This window comes from Carya illinoinensis, chromosome 6 (genome assembly GCF_018687715.1).
Source record: "Carya illinoinensis cultivar Pawnee chromosome 6, C.illinoinensisPawnee_v1, whole genome shotgun sequence".
NCBI classification, from domain to species: Eukaryota; Viridiplantae; Streptophyta; class Magnoliopsida; order Fagales; family Juglandaceae; genus Carya; species Carya illinoinensis.
The window spans coordinates 3,727,772-3,749,195 of NC_056757.1; the positions used below are offsets into that span (position 1 = coordinate 3,727,772).

A 21,424-nucleotide genomic window follows, 5' to 3' on the forward strand; every position below is an offset into this window, starting at 1 on the left:
GAGAAATGGTTTAAAGTTCAAAGCTTTTGACAGAGTCAAGGAGTCAAGGAGTTCTAGTCCGAGTCAATGCAGAAAATGAGTAGGATACTTCCTCACCTCCTCGGGCTCTTCGGCCGTGTAGTAAGTATGAAGGGATTTCCCAAATGCACAGACCTCGACCTGCTTTTACAAGTCTCCCCTTCTCCAGTTCCCGAGTCTACTGCCGTGTTAAACTGAGAAACTCCATATTATATTGTGAAGCCAGCAGGAGCAATAAGAATAATTATCCGAACACGTTTGTTTGTTTTATCGATCCATAGAGTGATAGGTTGTTGCTGGTGAATTGGGAGTTTAATTGGGATATGGCTTCTGTCTCCCTCTTTGTTTTCTTTCTTCTGTCATACCTCGTGTTGCTTATTTCGGCCGAACAAGAAGATAACTGTCGTCCCTCTTCTTGTGGAGATCTTCCAGGCCCGATCGAGTTCCCATTCGCCAGTATCACACACCCAAACTGTGGTTTTGTCTTCGTAAATTGTACCGAAGAAGCCCCGATGATTCAACTGGGGACCAATGAATCAAGACAGTACAAACTTATACGCATCATTAGTCATGGGCCTAATGCTTATGTCCTGGTTATCCGGAACCAGACGCTTTCGGAGAACTTGGATTCGGGTAGATGCGAATTCATAACGAATTCGACTATTCACCCCCCCCCCCCCCCCCCCCCCCCCCCCCATCTCCATTAATCTCTTATCAAATCATTTCACCCAGTCGGACCTTTGTCAAATGCAACCGCACTGTCAATTATCTTGGCTGGAAGTAATGGAGCAATAATAAGTGCAGAGGCAATTATAAAGTCTACGGTCCTCTTCCAAGCGAATCAAGCGATCCTCTTCCAAGCGATAGTATTCCTTCTGGATGTTCCATTATTCAGCTCCCAATAAAGCCTGACAGTGACCCGTATTCACCAATCGTAACCGCTGAGTTGGAACTTATAGTGAATGTGTCTGAAGATTGTTCCCAGTGCCATGACGGAGGAGGTCAATGCCAGCTTGACCACGAGGGAAAATTTAATTGTGCAAAGAAAGGTATGGGATACACAAATAATTCATGATACGGCCCCAAAGAAAATTTCTTTTTTCTTTTTAATTAATTTTTAATATTGTAGTTATTCCTAATACACGTGCGTGCTAGTACTCATGTATTAGTTATTCCTAATACAGGCTATATATATAGTTCAGTACTCCTCTATATATATATGAGCTATATAGCTGATTGATTCGGATTAGTTTTGAATTTAGATGGTCGATACGAGCTGGCTGCCGGTGCTTTGTTACGAACCCATTTAGGATGTCAAAAGGATGTCCAATTCTGCGCAAACTAACACCATTTGGTTGTATCTTGTTTGCAGGCGGGAAGCACAAGAAAAAAGTGTTGGTGATAGCCATGGGTAATTAAGCTGCTATGCAATTTTTGTTTATGTTGGATTGATATTCACACGTGCCATTTGATTGCTTTTAGAAATTATAATATTCCATCAAAATATGGCATTGATGATTGACCCCCCAGCCCCTATCTCCAGGAGAGCAGAGGTGCAACCGGAAGGAAAGCTCTTATTTTATTTATTTATTTATTTTTATTTATTTTTAAATAAAGGGGGTGCTATAAAAAACAAACTGAGAGGGTCAAAGTTAATTTCTTCTTATATGATTAAAAAACCGAGTTCCTGAAATTTTGGGGGCACCAACAATACACCTAATTCTGCCCCTGTTCGAGAGCCAAATCCGGCCACACATCCCCCCCATTTCTTGAGATTAATACATAAATGCTTAGTCTATTGTGTGTTCGTGGCATATAAATTAATTTCAACTCCTAATTTTTCATGAGCTTTGGTCAACGCTCAATTTTCTCCATTTCTATAATTCTAGGGCATTTATTATATATAAGGAATCTAATGAGAGACTTCCTACTTACATACATAACTTATTCCAGTTCCATGATATTCTTTAGAGGCTTCTTGTCTACCTGTTAATCAAAAGTTAATTCATTCACCGGTTAAGATAGTAGAATCAAGGCATCTTTATAATTTTTGCTGCTTCATTTTTACTTTGGAATTACCTAAAGAAAACCAATTTTGCTTAGTTTCATGACTCCCTAAATATTTTGTTTGAGTTACTCTGGTTTATGAGCTAGTTCATAATACTTTTTCTTTAAATACAACCACTTTATCTGTTGCCATTGGAGTTCTGATAGTCATTGGCTTCAACTTCAGGCGAAAGTTTAGATCCATTTTGAAGAAGGAAAGTCTAACACATCAAAATGTTGAGACCTTTCTAAGGAATAATGGACCATTTGGTATAAGAAGATATAGTTACTCAGATATAAAGAAAATAACCAACTTCCTCAAAGATAAATTAGGCCAAGGAGGTTATGGTAGTGTCTACAAGGGGAAGTTACAAGATGGGTCTTTGGTGGCAGTAAAAGTTTTGAAAGGATCAATAGGAAATGGAGAGGAATTCATAAACGAGGTTGCAAGCATTAGTAGGACCTCACATGTCAACATTGTTACTCTTAAGGGCTTTTGTTTTGAGGGTTCCAAAAGAACTCTTGTTTATGAATTTATGCCTAATGGATCTCTAGACAAGTTCATATATTAAAAAGATTCACCATCTGATCATCAATTGCAGTGGAAAACATTGTATAAAATTGCAGTTGGCATAGCTCGAGGATTAGAGTACTTGCATAGAGGTTGTAACAATCGAATCTTGCATTTTGACATAAAGCCTCACAACATTCTTTTAGATGAGAACTTTTGTCCAAAGATCTCGGATTTTGGCCTAGCAAAAGTATGCCCTAGAGAACAAAGTATCATATCAATGTTGGGTGCAAGAGGAACTGCAGGATATATAGCTCCAGAAGTATTTTGTAGAAACTTCGGAGGGGTCTCTCACAAATCAGATGTTTACAGCTATGGAATGATGGTTTTGGAAATGGTTGGAGGTAGAAAGAATATAGATGCTGAGGTTGATCATACTATTGAAATATTCTTTCCACATTGGATTTACAAGCGCCTTGAACTCGATGAAGAACTAACATTGCATGGTCTCGATACTGAAGAGGATCGACAAAATGCAAAGAAGATGACAATAGTGAGCTTGTGGTGCATACAGACTGACCCATCAAACCGGCCAGCAATGAGTAGAGTTATCGAAATGTTGGAAATGAGCCTCAATGCCTTGCAAATTCCTCCTAAACCTTTCTTGTCTTCCCCGTCAAGATTAGAAGCTGATTCTTCGACTATAGTGGTTCTATCTCATTTTGGTTCTAAGGTTCCCTAAAAAAAATATTTTTCTTGAACGGGAAATCTTAATCCTCGAAAGCAATTGTGTATATTTTTCAGTTTTATCAAATATTAGCTTGTCGATTCACCTTCAGTTGAAGACTTGCCCAACTTTAATTGCCTAAAATATGCAGCATTATTTGGCTTGATGGCTCGATCACATCATATTCTCTGGCATTATCTGACTTCATCCCTTGTCTGGGTTATCAAATCTATCTAAGGGTTGATTGAGAACAAAAGAGATATGTCTCATAATCCCTGGCTAGAATTATCACTAGAATTATTTTCCTTACCCTTTTTTGGAAGCTTTCATTGACTTTGGTTTGTTTATGTATTTTCACAACACGGGACAAATCCCTTGATTTGAGTTGATCTGTTTGCATAAGTGTGATATTACTTGGAAAATAGATACCACTAATAAGTAAATTGATCAAACAATTTTTACAATACTGAAATTTTTACAATTGAGCGGGCCCTGTCTCTGGTGCTTGGACCACCACGACGTCAACCACCAGCGAACCGACTCGTGATGCTATTTCTATTATCATCATCCTCTAATCTTTCTTCCACCCCCAATATACGTTGAAAGGAAAATAGACATCTTTATCTGTCTATTTTAATTTCCTTTTTACATTAATTTTTGATTGGTTTCCGTCAGTATCAGCTATATATCAAGGGTGGAAGAGCGAAATCCAAGAAATAATTCCTTCGAAAAGTTTTTGGAATTTTCAAAGGTTTTGAAGAGTCAAAGTCGTCAAAGTCTTTCCTAGTTCCCAGTGCAGATAAATGCGGAAGATGGGTAGAAAACATAGAGAGTATACTTGTTCGCTTACGCTGAGTTTGGGTATTGAGTGCACCTCGTATTCTCAATATTTTTAATTATTATTTATTATTTATTATTTATTTATATTACTATTTATTATTTTATTATTATTTTTTACTTACTTTTTATTATTATTCACAATTATTCTTAACACTTATCAGCACTCAAACCTACCCTTAAACAAATTTATCTTTAAAATTGAGTTAATATTATATTTCTTTTTATTTGTCTATTTCATCTAAATTCAATTTCTAAATTAAATTAACTATTCGTTATCTATATAATAATAAAATATTATTAAATTAATATTTTTTTTAAACAATTTATAATTCTATCAATTTAATATTAATAATAATTATATTATAATTAAATTAATATTAAAAATCATATTTTCAAATGTCATATAATTATAATATAAAATTATATTTTATATTATAATTAAAGTAATAAATTATATTATAATGATGAGAAAGTAATATTTTAATCTATAGTGAATGAATGTAGTCTTCCATATTTAGCTAACTACTATAGAAAAAATGTAAAATATTTTAAATTTGCTCAGTCTAATCTGGATCATTTTTACACAAATAATTCAAATTTTGATCAATATTCTCATTTGGCCAAGTATTATGAAGGGATTCATTTACTTGGGCCCTAGTATGCTGATGAAGATACTCTTACTTAGGCCGTAGTATTATGAAGGAATTCCCCAATGCAAACCATGAGTACCCTTGGCATTCTTTTTGAGAAATCTCACATCGTATTTTGAAGACATGAGAAGCAGAATATATGAAGATTTTTTTTTTTTTTAAAATTTGTGTGTTGAGAGTAATATGTTGTTGTTGGTGAATTGGGAGTTCTTTGTTTTCTTTCTTCTCTCATACCTCATGTTGCTTCTTTCGGCCGAACAAGAAAAAACGTACAACTCCCATGCCATAACTGTCCTCCCTTTCATTGTGGAGATGATCTCGGCATGATCGGCTTCCCATTCGCCAATATCACACACCCAAATTGTGGTGTTGCCATCATAGCTTGTAGTAACATACCTGCAATGATTCAACTGGTGACCAATGAAAGATGGTACGAACTTATAAGCTTAAGTTGTCCTCGTCCTAATGCTTATGTCCTGGGTATTCGGGACCAGACGCTTTTGGATAACTTGTCTTCCCGTAGATGCGAATTCATAATGAATTCAACTATCCCCCAATCTCGATTAATCTCTTTTCAAATCATTTCACCCAATCGAAACTTTGTCAAATGTGACAGCACTGTCAGTAATATTGACTTAAGCGATTTTAAGTGCATAGACAATTATAGAGTCTACAAACCTCTTCCGAGCGATGGTAATAGTGGTATTCCTTCTGGATGTACCATTATTAAGTTCCCAAATAATAAGCCAAATGGCAGTTACCCGTGTCAACAAAAAAGGAACATGTGGATAAACTTCCTTGAATTTCTCATTAAGCAATTGTGGTATTTATACATAGAATAGGATAGAGTAAAAGAATATTACTGTTACGATAACTTGAGAGAATTAATAACAGAATTGTCTACTGTACTATCTAGAAGATTATTGTGTGCCTGCTATACTTGGCGTAATTCACCACTCAACTTCTCTGTTGTAGTAGATGTGCAGTGCATGCTCTCCTGGTGTTTGTCGAAAGGTTCAAGTGCTGATTCATTTATGCTAATACGCCCCTTCGAGTTCAATGGGGTGTCAACCACATTGAGGCTCGTTCGAAAATGATTAAATTGCTCTACAACAACTGGTTTAGTAAGCACGTTTGCTATTTGATCTTTGGAACTGCAGAAGTTAACTTGTAAGGCTTTGGAGGCAACACGGTCTCTAATGAAGTGGAAGTCAATATCCATATACTTGGTCTTGTCGTGATAGACTGGATTCACCGAGACAAATGTGGCGCCGATGTTATCGCACCACAGATTAGGAGCTTTGGACAGAGAGACACCTAAGTCATAGAGGATAGTCTGTAACCAAATGGTTTCAGCGGCAGAAGTGGCAAGTGATTTCTGGCCAAATGAGAGACAAGTATTGAAGCCCTCCAACAATGCTACAATATAAATTGCGGTCATCAAAATCTAGTGAATCATACTCGGACAACTTTAGAGAGGTAGCCATAGGAGAAGGAATGGGTTTGGCAAGAAGCATCCTGCTTTGAAAAAGAAGTGACTTAATGTACTTCCTCTAAGACAGTAGCAAACCAGTGGATAAGTGGTCAACTTCAAGACCAAGAAAATAAGAGAGAGTGCCGAGATCTTTAACTAGGAAGGCACGACTTAAATCTTGAATAAGAGTGTTGATGGTAGACTGATGGGATGAAGTGAGCACTATGTCATCAACATAGATGAGAAAATAAATATGAACCCCATTGTTATTGAGTATAAAAAGAGAGGATTTGCCTTGAAGGAAACGAAGCCATAAGCAACCAACTGCTTAGTTGAGCAAACCATGCTCTTGGGGCATGCTTGAGGCCATAGATTACCTTGTGCAATTTACAAATGTAGTTTGGATGAGCTGGATCCACAAATCCCTGAGACTGCTGCATGTATACCTCATCAGATAAGGAATCGTACCGAAAAGCATTTTGGATGTCAAGCTGTCTCAATGGCCAGGCACGAGTAACTGCAATTGAGAGGATTAATCTGATTGTAGATGGTTTGACCACGGGACTGAAGGTCTCGTGATAATCTAGACCATGTTGTTGGTAAAATCCCTTAGCTACTAAACATGCTTTCCTTCGATCAAATGAGCCATCAGCTTTGGTTTTAGTACAATAAACCCAACAGCATCCAAGTACATTAGTTGTGGAGAAAGAAGGAACAAGGCTCCAAGTTTTGTTTTGCTGTAGTGCAGAAAATTCCTAATGCATAGCAGCTTGCCAGTCAGCAAATTTTGAAGTAACTGAATAACTTGATGGATCATTAGGAACTGAAACAGTGGTAGTGAAACATTAACAAGATGAGTCAGTGAAGGTTCTGGGTCTAGAAGAGTTGGTTTGCGCACGTGTGATGATAAGAGAACGTGGGGGTATTAGAGTTGGTCGAGCTAGAATGGGTGAGGAATTAATCGCAAAAGGTAGAGACGATTGGGAGGTTGAAGATGATAGAGGGGTCGAAGAAGGAGTATGAGTGATTGGGCTTAGGCCTAGGCCAAGTATGGATGAAGGTAGAATTGGTAAGGGGACCATTTCGGAATGAGGGGAATGAGTAGTTGTATAGGGCTTAGATTTAGAAAGTGGAAAAGAAGCGTTATTAAAAATCACATCCCGAGAAATATACATCCGATTGTTTTTCACATCTAAGCACTTATAGCCCTTATGAGAATGACTATAACCCAAGAAAACGCAGGAAACCGATCGGAAGTTGAGTTTATGAGAGAGATAAGGCCTAAGATTGGGCCCACCCAAAAACCTTTAAAAATTTATAATCAAACTCAAAATGATGCACAAGAAAATGAGGAGATTTAATTTGGGTGACGTGTGAGGGAAGAAGATTAATTAAATAGACCAAAGTTTCAAAAGCGTCTGCCCAATATGTGAAAGGTACAGAGGAATGGGCCAAAAGGGCTAGCCCAATTTTGACAATATGTCGATGTTTCCTCTCAACAAGGCTATTCTGTTGATGCGTGTAAGGACATGAGAACCGGTGTGTCATACCAAATTTTTGACAAATGGAAGTGAGAGGTTTAAACTCTCCTCCAACATCGATTTGAAGTGTAAGTAATTTGGTATTGAATAATCTTTCAATATAAGTTAAGAAAGAGGTAAATATATTTGCAACATCAAATTTGAGTTTAAGTGGGAAAAACCAAGTATAACGTGTGAATTGATCTACAAAGGAAATGTAATATTTATAATCAAGTCTAGAAACATAGGAAGCCGAACCCCAAACATCAGCACAAAGCAATTGTAAAGGCCCAGTAAGAGGGGTCCAACTATTACAACAAGGTAATTGATGACTTTTAGCAAGTGCGCATTTAGGACAATAAAAGACAGAATTATTTGAAGAAACTGGAAGACACTTGGAGTGCAAAACATAAGAGACCAGCTCCAAAGAAGGATGCTCGAGCCTACGGTGCCATTGGGCTAGACTTGTATGTTCACCAAGATGAACTGATGGACTGAAGGAAGGCAATGGATGAGAAGGAAAAACATAAAGCCCATTATGGGTTGGCCCTATGAAGAGCACTTTTCAGGTCTTGTTGTCCTTCACAGAAAAATGAGAAGAGTGAAACTCAAAGTAACATGAATTATCAATGTAGAAATGTAAAACTGAAACAAGATTTTTTGTTATAGCAGGAACATGAAGTAAATTACAAAGAGTAAAAGTGGAAGAATTAGTGGAGAAGCAGGACCATTCCCAACTCATATTGTATCACTACCAGAGTATTGTTCAGACGAAACATTCAAATTAGACAAGTCATTAATAATATGGTGAGTAGCGGTCGAGTCTGGATACCAAGCACAATCAGTCATATAATCAGGAGCAGTATAGTGAGCAGAAAATGACTTCGGTGCATCATACTAATAGGAATGATCAAACCTATGGTAGCACTAGAGAGTAACATGTCCGAACTTGTTGCAAACTTGACATGTAGGTCGATTTGAAGGAGACTGTTGCTGGGAAAAGGAGTTAGAGGAGTTACGTCCTCCACGACTACTATTGTTGAAGTAGCAACCCCTGCAATGGCCCTGGCGACCAGAGCGAAAATTACCACGGCCACTTTTATCTCGCGAACCAGAGGTGCTGAAATTCACATAAGGCTCAACCAAGGAAATAATACTCCCGGTTTGGTGAGACGTATGACTCTCATGAATATGCAAAAGTTGAAATAATTCATGAGAAAAAAGAGGCTCTGCCCGAGTTGTAATAGAGGTGGTAAAAGATTCAAAAGAGGGACCTAATCCATTTAGAAGGTAGGTGATTATCTCTTTATCAGGAAGAGTATTACCAATGGTGGACAAGGAGTCCACGAGAGAGTGTACCTTCTCAAAATAATTAGAAATGGATTGATCACCTTTTGAGAGATTTGTGAGCTGGAAGCGAATTTGAAATTCTTTGGCTTGAGAGTGGGATGAGAATATGGATGCCAAGGAGGCCCAAAGTTGATGAGTTGTAGCCAAAAGAACATGACCAAGGATCGAGTCACTGAGAGAAGAGAAGAGGATGCTAAAAACAAGTTGGTCAGTTCGTTTCCACGAGGAAAAGGTGGGATTAGCTTTAGGAACACTATCTGTGGAGTCGGATAAAAAGGCAGAGGGACAAGGAAGGGACCCATTGATGTAGGAATAGAGGTCTTGACTGCGTAAGTAAGCTGAGATTTGAACCTTCCATAGAAGGTAATTTTCATTTGAAAGTTTGGTGGTGAGAATATGGGAAAAGGATGAGAGAATGGGAGAGGGAGAAGAAGATGATGCAGCCATGGATCAGAGAGATGATTAGTCTTGTGGCTCTTGAGACTCCCTCTCTCTCTGCTCTCTCACTCTCGATCCCACTCTCTCTGCTCTCCCTCCCTCTCTCTCTGAAGCCAAAAGACTCCCTCTCTCTCCGCTCTCTCACTCTCGATCCCACTCTCTCTGCTCTCCCTCCCTCCCTCTCTGAAGCCAAAAGACTCCCTCTCTCTTTGCTCTCTCACTCTCGATCCCACTCTCTCTATTGATCCCGAAAGGCGAAAACCCTCCCTCTCTCTCTGCTCTCTCACTCTCATAATCTCAGAAAATAAATAGTTTGTGGGAATGGGTCGGGGGAATTATGAACATGATGACGATGGTGTTTTGTTTTGGGATTAGAAATATGGGAAAGAGAGATGGGTCTGCCTATCAATCTTACAAAGCCATACCAAACCCTTGTCTTCACCTTCACTTCCCTTGCTAACACTTTATCTTCCATCTCCTCCTTCTAGACCCAGAAAGAAGAAAATTTCATCGGGACATTCAACACCCCTTTCATTTTTACTCTTTCCCATTTTTCCAACCTATCTTTGATTAGATTTTATATTATCTAAGAATTGGATTTATTTTCCATGGGAGATCATTGAAATATATTTGGTTACTGGGTTTGTCTTTGATCACTGGTCTTAGTTGGTGGGTCTCTTAATTGAGTACATAAAGAGATTGAGTTATGGTGTTCATGAGAGAGAGAGAGAGAGAGAGAGAGAGAGAGAGAGAGAGAGATGAGGGAAGGAGAGGGATTTTTGGTCTGGAGCTCGAGCGGGAAGGGGAGAAGCAGAATGATCCCCTGCTGTGCGTGTTACATGGTTAACTGAAGAACACCTACGTGATAGCTCCCAATTGGTCTCTAATAACTGTTGTTTATAGGTGACACCGGCCCGAAGAGGAACTGTTCCTTTTTGGGACGCAAATTGCTTTACATGATCTTGAATCCTCAATCCCACCTATAATAGCATACTGGATCTAGATGTGAGACATTCCTTGTTAATTCTCCTACTGGTTAATCATCTATGACTCCATATTGTTAAATTTAAAATATAAAGTCAACCTGGTTCTAAGTATTTATGATATAAAACTTTTGTTGAAACATCCTATTACAAGGTTGGGATATATGTGTTAATCATTTCAGTTTCTTGTGAACTTAGACTCAAATCTCTATTTTCTTAGTCTGGCAATTGATTGAATCTTCCTACATTTTGCATAAAATGTACATGTGATATCCAAAAATATTGTAAGATAGTTTTAGCATTAAAGTAATAGAAGGTTTAAGAAGCAACTGGACTGGGTTTGGGATGCGTTATTGAAATTGAAAGACACTAAATGTGATGGTTGTAGTTGGATGCCAAACACACTCATAAAATTATATTTGCTTGAACAAGTAAACCATTTCAAGACTTCAAAAACCTTTCCCACCAGAGGATAGAAAATGGAAAGCTAACCGGTTTATTGAAATCTTGCCTTCTCTTTCACTAGGCAATTTAGGCTGCGCTAGGATGTTGAGGTTTTTATTTTTATTTCTTTGTGAATAGCTTTTATGATGATGTTTCCAAATAAATATGTTATTGCTAGAATTCTTTTACATAATTATATTATGTTTGGATTTTCTTGAGGACAATGAAACTTTTTCTCTTGTTCATCTTTCTTTTCATTTCTATTTTTGGTAATGAGACAAGAAGTATGATTTCAACTTCATCGTTTCTCCACATAATAATTATTTTAAGTACTATCATTCTATCATTCTAAGGGTACATCTTTTTTCTATCATTGTCAGCTTAAAACACAATATAAAAAATATAAATAGCAAAATAATTTAGAATTTCATTGACACTAGTAGTTATAATTGCTTCTAAAAAAATAATCTGTAAAACTATATTTGATAAAATCCTACCTTAGATTGACAATATTGTCTCAAATGAGATAGTGTATAAAACCTTAATTATTACTTTTATTTTTTTATTTTTTATTTTTATAGAAAAAATGCTTGATTGCATTCATTCAATAAACGAAGTTACAACTGTGACTTATAAGTCAAGAGAACCAGACTATAAAATCAACTAACGCAACTGCTCAGGAGCTTCCCTGCACATAAAGTGACGGACATTGTCTAAAACTTCTAAAACTCTCAAAAGAGAGAGTTAACGCTCTGTATGACCAGAGACTGGATGGCCCCTCCAACCTCCAATGAGGCTGAATACGGAAACAACTACTATGAACAAATAGTCCAATAGCATATACCTAAACTAAAACTAAAAAACACAGACAACCTATACGACAAAACCAACAAAACAAACCAACCACGAGCACGGCGTGAGCCCTGACGGCACACCCTCCACAGGCAATCGGCATTACGAGCCCTAACGGCACGAGCACCCGGCTTGCGTACGGACCACATAAACCTCCTCAATGAAGGTCGGCCGTAACACCTCCTGCCGCTCTCAGCTCTTTGCCTCAGATTGAGGCCACCCAACAGCTCATCACCTCACCGTGGACTACAAAAAAACAAACGTACAAAACACAAAACCAACACAAAACACTGCAACACAGGTAGTGAAAATACAACTAACGAACATTACACCAAACAGACCCACTGAAACGGAGGCGGAAGACACAAAAACCAGAGGTTGTGGTGCGAGAGTAGCTGGAGGAGAGCCGACGGTCGGAATGTGCTTTCCCGAAGTCTGGGGTCCCAGAAAAGCCCAGATTTGAAACGGTTGGTAGTTCCCTGGTGGCGCGTGGTGGCCACGCTCTGGAGCGTCCGAGGCTTCGTCCCGAGCGTGCGAGTTACGCGCCACTCCGTTTGGCTCCGCGTTCGGTGGACTTGAAGATCGGCGACTGGCAAACCTCTTGGCGGGGCGCTTGTTGGCGAACGGTGGCTAGAAGGCAACCCGGTCGGCACTCCTCCTTATTTGCCTGAAAACACAAACTACACAATAAAAACTAAAAACAAAATCAAACGGGAAACAGAGAACTGAGCTAAGAAAAGAGAAAAATGGGGAGGGGGAGGGAAGAGAAGGGTTAGGCTCCCCCCCCCCCAGTCGAAGAACAAAGTGGATGTAGGGTTTCGGAGAGAGAAAGGAGGAGTTTGAATGTGATAGGTCCACAATATTGTAATTATTACTTTTATTTGTAAAAACAATAGACATCATTATTTTTAAATAAAACATAATGTAAAGATAAAATTTATTTAGTTAATTTTTAAATATAAAAAGGAGCTTCACTCAGAATTTTCGCCAGGCACTAGAATTATTGAGCGGGCCCCTGTCTCTGGTGCTGACGTCAACCACCAGCGAACCGACGCGTGATGATATTTCTATTATCATCATCCTCTAATCTTTCTTCCACCCCCAATAATACGTTGAAAGGAAAATAGACAACCAAGACTTGCCTCTTTATCTGTCTATTTTATTTTCCTTTACTCAATTTTTGGTTGGTTTCCGTCAGTATCAACTACATATATGTGGGAAGAGCGAAACCTCCAGGAAATAATTCCTTCAAAAATTTTGGAATTTTAAAAGGTTTTGAAGAGTCGTCGGAGTCTTCCACTGACTCTTCCTAGCTAGTTCCTAGTGCAGATAAATGCGGAACGTGGTAGGAAACATCCTTACTTGGGCCGTAGTATTATGAAGGGATTCCCTAATGCTAAGACCATGGGTACCCTTGGCATGCTTTCTGAGAAATCTCACATTGTATTTTGAAGGCAGAAGCAAAGAAGTATCCGAAGCGGTTTTTCTGTCTTCTTCTCCTTCTCTTTCTTTTTTTTTTTTTTTTTTTTTTTTTTTTTTTTTTTTTTTTTTTTTTTTTTTTTTTGTGTTAAAGTAATAGGTTGTTGCTGGTGAATTGGGAGTTTAATTGGGATATGGCTTCTGTCTCCCTCTTTGTTTTCTTTCTTGTCTCATACCTCGGGTTGCTTCTGTCGGCCGGACAAGAAGAATCATACACCAAGAACTGTCGTCCCCTTCATTGTGGAGATCTGGACAGCATCGGATTCATCAATAATATCACACACCGAAACTGTGGTATTGGCATCGTAACTTGTAGCAATGAAACTGAGAGGATCCAACTGGTGATTGGTGAAAGACAGTACGAACTTACAAGGATTAGGATTAGAATTGATCCTCAGCGTAAAGTTTATTTCCTGCGTATGCGGGGCCAGAAGGTTTCGGGGAACTTTTCGTCCGATAGATGCGAATTCCAAATGACCATACACCCCGGATCTTCATCCATCCCCTTTCAATTCAATTCACCCCAGATGACCCTGTTCAAATGCGACGCTGTCCAGCAGCATCTTGGCTCGATGAAATTTAACTGCGGAGACTATTATTTCTACGATCGTCAAACAACCTATGGCATTCCTTCTGGATGTTCCATTATTCAGCTCCCAATAAAGCCGCCGCCAAGTGACCGTGAATGGTATCCACCAATCGTAACCGCTGAGTTCGAACTTCAAGTGAATGTGAATGTGTCTGATGATTGTTTCCAGTGCGATGAGAAAGAAGGACAATGCCAGATCGAAAGAAACATAGATTGTCCAAAGAAAGGTATGGGATACACAAATCCATTCATGATAAGGCCTAAAAGAAATTTTCTTTTTTATTAATTTTTAGATTGTAGTTATTCCTAATACAGGTGCTAGTACTCGTGTTTGTACCATGCCATATATATATAGATATATATAGTTCAGTACTCCTCTATATATATGAGCGGTAAGCTTTATATATTCGGATTAGTTTTGAATTTAGATGATGAGATCATCAAATATTAGAAATAACTTTGTCGCAATGAAAGAAATTTGTATGGGATCGACATGAGCTGGCTGATGGTGCTTTGTTACTAACCCTTTTAAGATTCCAATGGATCGATGCCCAATTCTTCTCAAACTAACACCATTTTGTTGTATCTTCTTTGCAGGGAAGAAGAGTAAAGTGTTGGCGATAGCCTTGGGTAAGCTGCCTCTTCAATCTAATTTTTCTGTTTAATTGATATTCACACGTGCCATTTGATTGCTTATGGAAATCATAATATTCCATCATAATATGTCATCGACCCCCACCCACCTGTCTCCCGGAGAAGCAGAGTCGCAACTAGAAAGAATGCTCATTTTGTATTTGTTGTATTTATTATTATTTTTTTTTAAACTGCCTCTTCAATCTAATTTTTCTGTTTAATTGATATTCACACGTGCCATTTGATTGCTTATGGAAATCATAATATTCCATCATAATATGTCATCGACCCCCACCCACCTGTCTCCCGGAGAAGCAGAGTCCCAACAAGAAAGAATGCTCATTTTCTGTTTGTTGTATTTATTTTTTATTTTTTTGAGGGGGGAGTGGTGAGGCTATAAAAATAAAATAAAATAAACAAATTAGAGAAATACTATGGCAATTACATTTGACCCCGTCAATTTGGTCTTTAAAAAAAAAAAAAAAACCTTTCAAAAAATTGTGGGGCCCAACCAGAAAGAAAGCTCATTTTGTTTTCGTTTTATTTATTTTTTTATTTTTTTGAGGAGGGAGGGGTGAGGCAAAAAAAAAAAAAAAAAAAAAACCAAATTGTGGGGTTCAACGTTAATTTCTATAGTATTTCTCTTCTTCCTTTTTACCCTTGTAAAAAATGAGTTCCTGAAATTTTGGGAGCACCAACAATACACCAATTCTGCCCCTGTCCGAGAGCCAAATCAGGCCACACCTCCCCCCATTTCTTGAGATTACAAAAATGCTTAGTCTATTGTGCGTTCGTGGCATATAAATTAATTGCAACTCCTAATTTTGTCATGAGCTTTGATCAACGCTCAATTTTCTCCATTTCTATAATTCTAGGGCATTTATTATATAAGGAATCTAGTGAGAGACTTCCGACTTACATACATAACCTATTTCAGTTCCATTATATTCTTTAAAGGCTTCTTGTCTACCTGTTAATCAAAAGTTAACTCATTCAAGGGTTAAGATAGTAAAATCAGGGCATCTTTATAATTTTTGCTGCTTCATTTTTACTCTGGAATTACCTAAAGAAAGCCAATTTTGCTTAGTTTCATGACTCCCTAAATATTTTGTTTGAGTTACTCTGATTTATGCGCTAGTTCATAATACTTTTTTCTTTTATTACAGCGACTTTATCTGTTGCCATTGGAGTTCTGATAGTCATTGGCCTCAGCTTCAGGCGAAAGTTTAGATCCATTTTGAAGAATGAAAGTCTAACACATCAGAATGTCGAAACCTTTCTAAGGAATAATGGACCCTTTGGTATAAGAAGATACAGTTACTCAGATATAAAGAAAATGACCAACTTCCTCAAAGATAAATTAGGCCAAGGAGGTTATGGTAGCGTCTACAAGGGGAAGTTACAAGATGGGTCTTTGGTAGCAGTAAAAGTTTTGAAAGCCTCAATAGGAAATGGAGAGGAATTCATAAACGAGGTTGCCAGCATTAGTAGGACCTCACATGTCAACATTGTTACCCTTAGGGGCTTTTGTTTTGAGGGTTCCAAAAGAGCTCTTGTTTATGAATTTATGCCTAATGGATCTCTAGAGAAGTTCATATATAAAAAAGATTCACCATCTGATCATCAATTGCAGTGGGAAACATTGTATAAGATTGCAGTTGGCATAGCTCGAGGATTAGAGTACTTGCATAGAGGTTGTAACAATCGAATCTTGCATTTTGACATAAAGCCTCACAACATTCTTTTAGATGAGAACTTTTGTCCAAAGATCTCGGATTTTGGCCTTGCAAAAGTATGCCCTAGAGAACAAAGTATCATATCAATGTTGGGTGCAAGAGGAACTGCAGGATATATAGCTCCAGAAGTATTTTGTAGAAATTTCGGAAGGGTCTCTCACAAATCAGATGTTTACAGCTATGGAATGATGGTTTTGGAAATGGTTGGAGGTAGAAAGAATATAGACGCTGAGGTTGATCGTACCAGTGAAATATTCTTTCCACATTGGGTTTACAGGCGCCTTGAACTCGATGAAGAACTAACATTGCATGGTCTCAGGACTGAAGAGGATCGACAAAATGCAAAGAAGATGACAATAGTGAGCTTGTGGTGCATACAGGCTGACCCATCAAACCGGCCAACAATGAGTAGAGTTGTCGAAATGTTGGAAATGAGCCATAACTTCTTGCAAATCCCTCCTAAGCCTTTCTTGTCTTCCCCCTCAAGATCAGAAGCTGATTCTTCGACTATAGTGGTTCTATCTCATTCTAGTTCTATAGTGCCCTAAAAAGAATCTTTTTCTTGAATACAAAATCTTAATTCTTGAAAGCAATGGTGTATGTTTTTTAGTTTTATCAAATATTAGCTTGTTGATGCACCTTTAGTTGAAGACTTGCCTAACTTTGCTTGTATAAAATATGCATTATTATCTAGCTTGATGTCTTGGTCTCATCATATTATCTGGTATTATCTGGCTTCATCCCATGTCAGGATTATCAAGCCCATCTAAGGGCTGATCAAGAACTAAACATATATGTTTCATAATCACTAGAATTATCACTAGAATTATTTTCCTCACCCTTTTTTGGAAGCTTTTGTTGACTTTGGTTTGTTTACGCATTTTCATAAGGAGGGCAAAACCTTGACTTGAGTTTATCTGTTTGCATAAGGATTATATTAGTTGGAAAATAGATATTGCTAATAAGTAATTTGGCCAAACAATTTTTACAATACTAAAATTTATCTTAAGGATTAAACCCAAGCAATGTTGGAGCTGTTTTAGTAAAGGCTCTAGGGTGTTTGGTTGAAACTTCCTCACGAAAAGAAAGCAAACCAAGGTCATACTACCATTATAAGTACAATTAAATCCATGTCTCACCCGATTAAAAAATGCTTTGGACACATCCTTCTTTACAAACCTTGTTGCGCGTGACCCACCTTTGGACCAATCAACCCAAGTGATGCTTCTATTTGAGTTGATGTTCGAGTGAGTTTTGGTCACAATGGTTGCCAAGTAATGCTCATCCATGTAACATGGAGGCTTGCAATGATCCTAAAAAATGGGGTAGTGTTTGACATCTGATACTCTGTACGACTAGCTTCCGGTAAACTTCGAACCATTAGTTGCCTTTACGCCATCGGCCACATGCGCTTATTATAACTCTCTCATCCCATGGGTCGTGGATCATCAAATGAGCCAACAAAACTATGGTTAGAGTTGATGACGTAGTTGTAAATTGTTGTAAAATTGAATAGAGGGAATGCATGTTTCGGAAAGCAACACAAATCTTTCATTGGAGAAATCGAGTAGGGCTTTAGCTAATAGGCGCCTCTCCCCATCCATCATTGTGGCTTGTCCCCACTCCACGGGCTACAAAACAAAATACAATCCAAATTAAATTTGCAATAGCCAAAAACTTAGCCATTTGGTTCATGTATAATGTTATTTTTTGTCTTAAATCTTGTCATTTTTTGTCCTACTTATTGATGTAACACATTTTAAGTGGTTTTATGTGTCAATCACTCTAACATGTGCCACAAAGTAAGTGTGAATGAAATAATAGAATTTAGGACTAAAAAAGAATGCTTGTTGTTTCCTACTTGAGGGAGTAGCCGTGGTCCCTATGCACGTTGCACCGTTTAGCTAGGCTCTAACGTTCAAAGCGAGTACGATGCTACCATGGTAAGACCCATGCAAAAAATGCCAACCTTTGGTCTATCTATCCTACACTTTTTGCCAAAGAAAACAAACAAAAATATCTCAAAACTCTTTCAGAATGGAAGAGTGAATTCATAAATTTATAAATTTATAACCTTGCTTGGTATCTTCCGCTTATAAAACACTCAGGATTCTGATGGCTCTTTAGTGAATTCAAGTGAAGTATGGAGGTAAACCGAATAGAGCCCTGCATACCCCTTGAAGAACATTTCCCATAATGGTCCCAACGGCAAGCTTCCCTTGCTCAAGAACATGAACGCAACCTTCCGAGTCTGATTCTTAGGGTACTTACTGATTCGCGGCACCATTGATGCTCTCCACATTAGCTCCTCGTTGCTCATATCATGCCATAGCTCCTCGGGACCTATATCATCCAATCCTCTAAACCTCGACTCCCACTTGAAGATTTGAACAGGGAGGGCTACTAGGAAGTAGCAGATGAAGAATTATTGCAGAGACAGCAAGAACATGCATGATGATGGTTGCAATGGTGGCATTAAGAAGTAGGACTCATCTGAAAACAGAAAATTTTTAGCACTGTTGTTGATGAAAATTCCTAATGTCATTACGAAAAATGTCAGTGACAGACAAAAGAAGATGGTGGTGGTTACATGGAAACTACTTCCCCTTATAACGTTCGTAATACGAAGGCAGAGTTCTTTCCTATTAGAGCCTGTGCACCTGCCTCAGAGAATAGCACCTCATCAGAAGCTTCCAGAATAAAATCCCAACGGAATGCCAGCACCAACTCTGACAAATAAGATTCCTTTAGCACATTCTAGAAAATGTTTTACTTGTCTATAAATACTGAATAGTACTCATAGCAGAAGGCAGAAAAATCCTTTCCATTTTCGGTTGTAATACCTTTCTGTATACACTCTTGTGTTGATGAATTCTATTTGATGAATTTAATCAAATACAGCATGTGCACTCTATTTTTAACTTACTTCAACATGGTATCAGCAGCCCGCAAGGACTAACGTCCATCCGTTCTTCTCCGTTTTCATCATCTTTTCTTCTCCGATTCATCATGGCACCCAAACACACTTCTCCCAATCCTTCTATCACTAATTCTGCAGCTCAAATCATCACTATTAAACTCTCCACCGACAACTATCTCCTTTGGCAAGCTCAAATTCTTCCATTTCTAAAAGGAAATCAGCTCTTTGGGTATGTTGATGGAACTATACCCATGCCTCCCTCCACCATTAATGACGCCCCCAACCCAGAATATACTTCCTGGATCCTTCAAGATCAATTAATCATATCAGCCATTAACTCCTCTCTCACTGATACAGTGCTCTCCCATGTCTTAGAGTGCTCTACCTCTCGTCAAATATGGCAAACTCTCCATTGTCTCTATTCGGCTCAATCAACAGCTCACATTATGCACACGAAATTTCAGTTGGCCACACTTAAAAAAGGGTCCGACTCTATCTCTGTGTATTTTCACAAAGCTAAGGCTCTTTCGGCTACTTTGAATGCCGCAGGCCATCCCCTCCAAGAATCTGAATTTCTTATTTACCTTTTGACTGGTTTAGGGACAGATTTTGAGTCGGTGGTATCCTCTATTACCACTCGACCAGAACCTCTTACCACTTCACAGGTTTACAGCTTCCTCGTCAATCATGAGTCACGTCTTAATCATCAAACAAATTCTCTTCTCTCTGCTGCGTCCTTTTCTGCTCACTCCACAACTACACGTCCTCCAAATCAGTTTTCCTCTGCTAACCATGGTCGTGGCCGTAGCTTTCGGCGTAACATTTCCCAAACAAAACAGTGATCTTACACTTCTGGATATCTTTATCTAGCTTTATCTGATCCATTAATGTAAGATCAAGTCCTCGATACGTTCATGTTTTTAACCTATGCCCCAAGATAGTGGGGCAGGGTCTAAAAACTTTTGAATCGAACAAAGGTTAAAATAATGCAAGGGCACATGGAAAGTGCCAGGAGTAGTGTGGATAGCAAGGCTAATAACTTTCTGTCATGGATGGATGGTTCACGGGCTCATGCTCATATACACGAGAATATAGGGATGGGGGGAGATCACATTTATCATGTGTACGTTAGGATATGGAAAAGCATATTACAGAGGAACAAACTTGCCAACTTCCAGTTAAGCAATGTCCTCCTTAATGGTTCATCCAAAAGAAATGTCCATGGTTCAGGGGCGGACCTTTGGAAAAAAGAAAGGTCTAACGCACAAGGTAAAACTTCAACTGCATGGATCAGAGAAAAACTCAAGAACTCTACCCCTTTGAAATGTAATTCAAGGAAACTAACCAACTAAAACCTGTGGATGCAAAGCTAATATATTATGTTATGCTTGTGTGGCCCTTCATGGAAAATGCAGGTATTTGAGAAGGCAAAAGTTACCTTTGGTAAATTATCTTGCTGGGCCAGATGCTTCACATGATGCCTCACATTCAAGTGGTTCCACCCCTGCTCACTTTTGACGATCAATCGTAAATCCATAAACCCTTTTAAACTTTCTGACATTTCTCGTTTAAAATGCTTTGGGCTGGGCTTCAACTATAAGTCTTGCACTGATCTTCGGTTCCATGCACTCAATTAAAAATCCTTCGTGCCGAAAGTTAGAAAGTAAGGTCATTAATATTGTCATGAGTTCATGTACGTTTTCCCAAATTCTATACTCTATATTATATATATATATATATTTTAAGTTCAATTTGTTTAGTAACATGAAACTAAAGGTACGTATGTAGACTCCTGATGAACGACGCTCAAGTGAGTTGGGGCATTTGTTTGATAAAAAAAAGTTATATACATCTATCTATAATATAATAATAAGTGTCTATCCCATTGCTACAGGAATAAACAGTATTTTCTCATTCCATTTACATTTCCGTGTATTTGTATGTTTAGTTTTTATACAGTCTGTACAAAACACAACGACCTGAGGGAAAGAGAGATGCGGTGGTGCACGCGACAGCGCAAACGTTGCATCCTTAGAGATCAACGTGAGGGAGGATTAACCAGGACAGCTGGAAACGACGGAAAATGGGTGAGCGTTAACTAGGACAGCGTCCTAAGGGGGAAGGTCCCTTTGGCTCCACAGCTTTGTGCCCTTGTTGGTTAGCCGCGGTGGAGCATTTGCTCTGTTTTTAGGAAGCAAAACGAGGCTTTCGGTG

The 21,424-nt window shown here is 38.4% G+C and overlaps 1 protein-coding gene and 2 pseudogenes across 1 annotated transcript; 2 read left to right on the plus strand and 1 right to left on the minus strand.

The window, feature by feature from the left end:
* Window positions 1-16,940, plus strand: LOC122314184 (PR5-like receptor kinase). The gene is made up of 4 exons (XM_043129605.1): window positions 1-307; window positions 13,433-14,148; window positions 14,519-14,551; window positions 15,721-16,940. The coding sequence occupies exons 2-4, from the start codon at window positions 13,467-13,469 to the stop codon at window positions 16,836-16,838; spliced, it is 1,833 nt and encodes a 610-aa protein (XP_042985539.1). The 5' UTR covers window positions 1-307; window positions 13,433-13,466; the 3' UTR covers window positions 16,839-16,940.
* LOC122312555 lies at window positions 342-3,617 on the plus strand (annotated as a pseudogene).
* Window positions 16,941-17,039: 99 nt separating the features above from the next.
* LOC122312556 lies at window positions 17,040-20,095 on the minus strand (annotated as a pseudogene).
* Window positions 20,096-21,424: the final 1,329 nt, after the last annotated feature.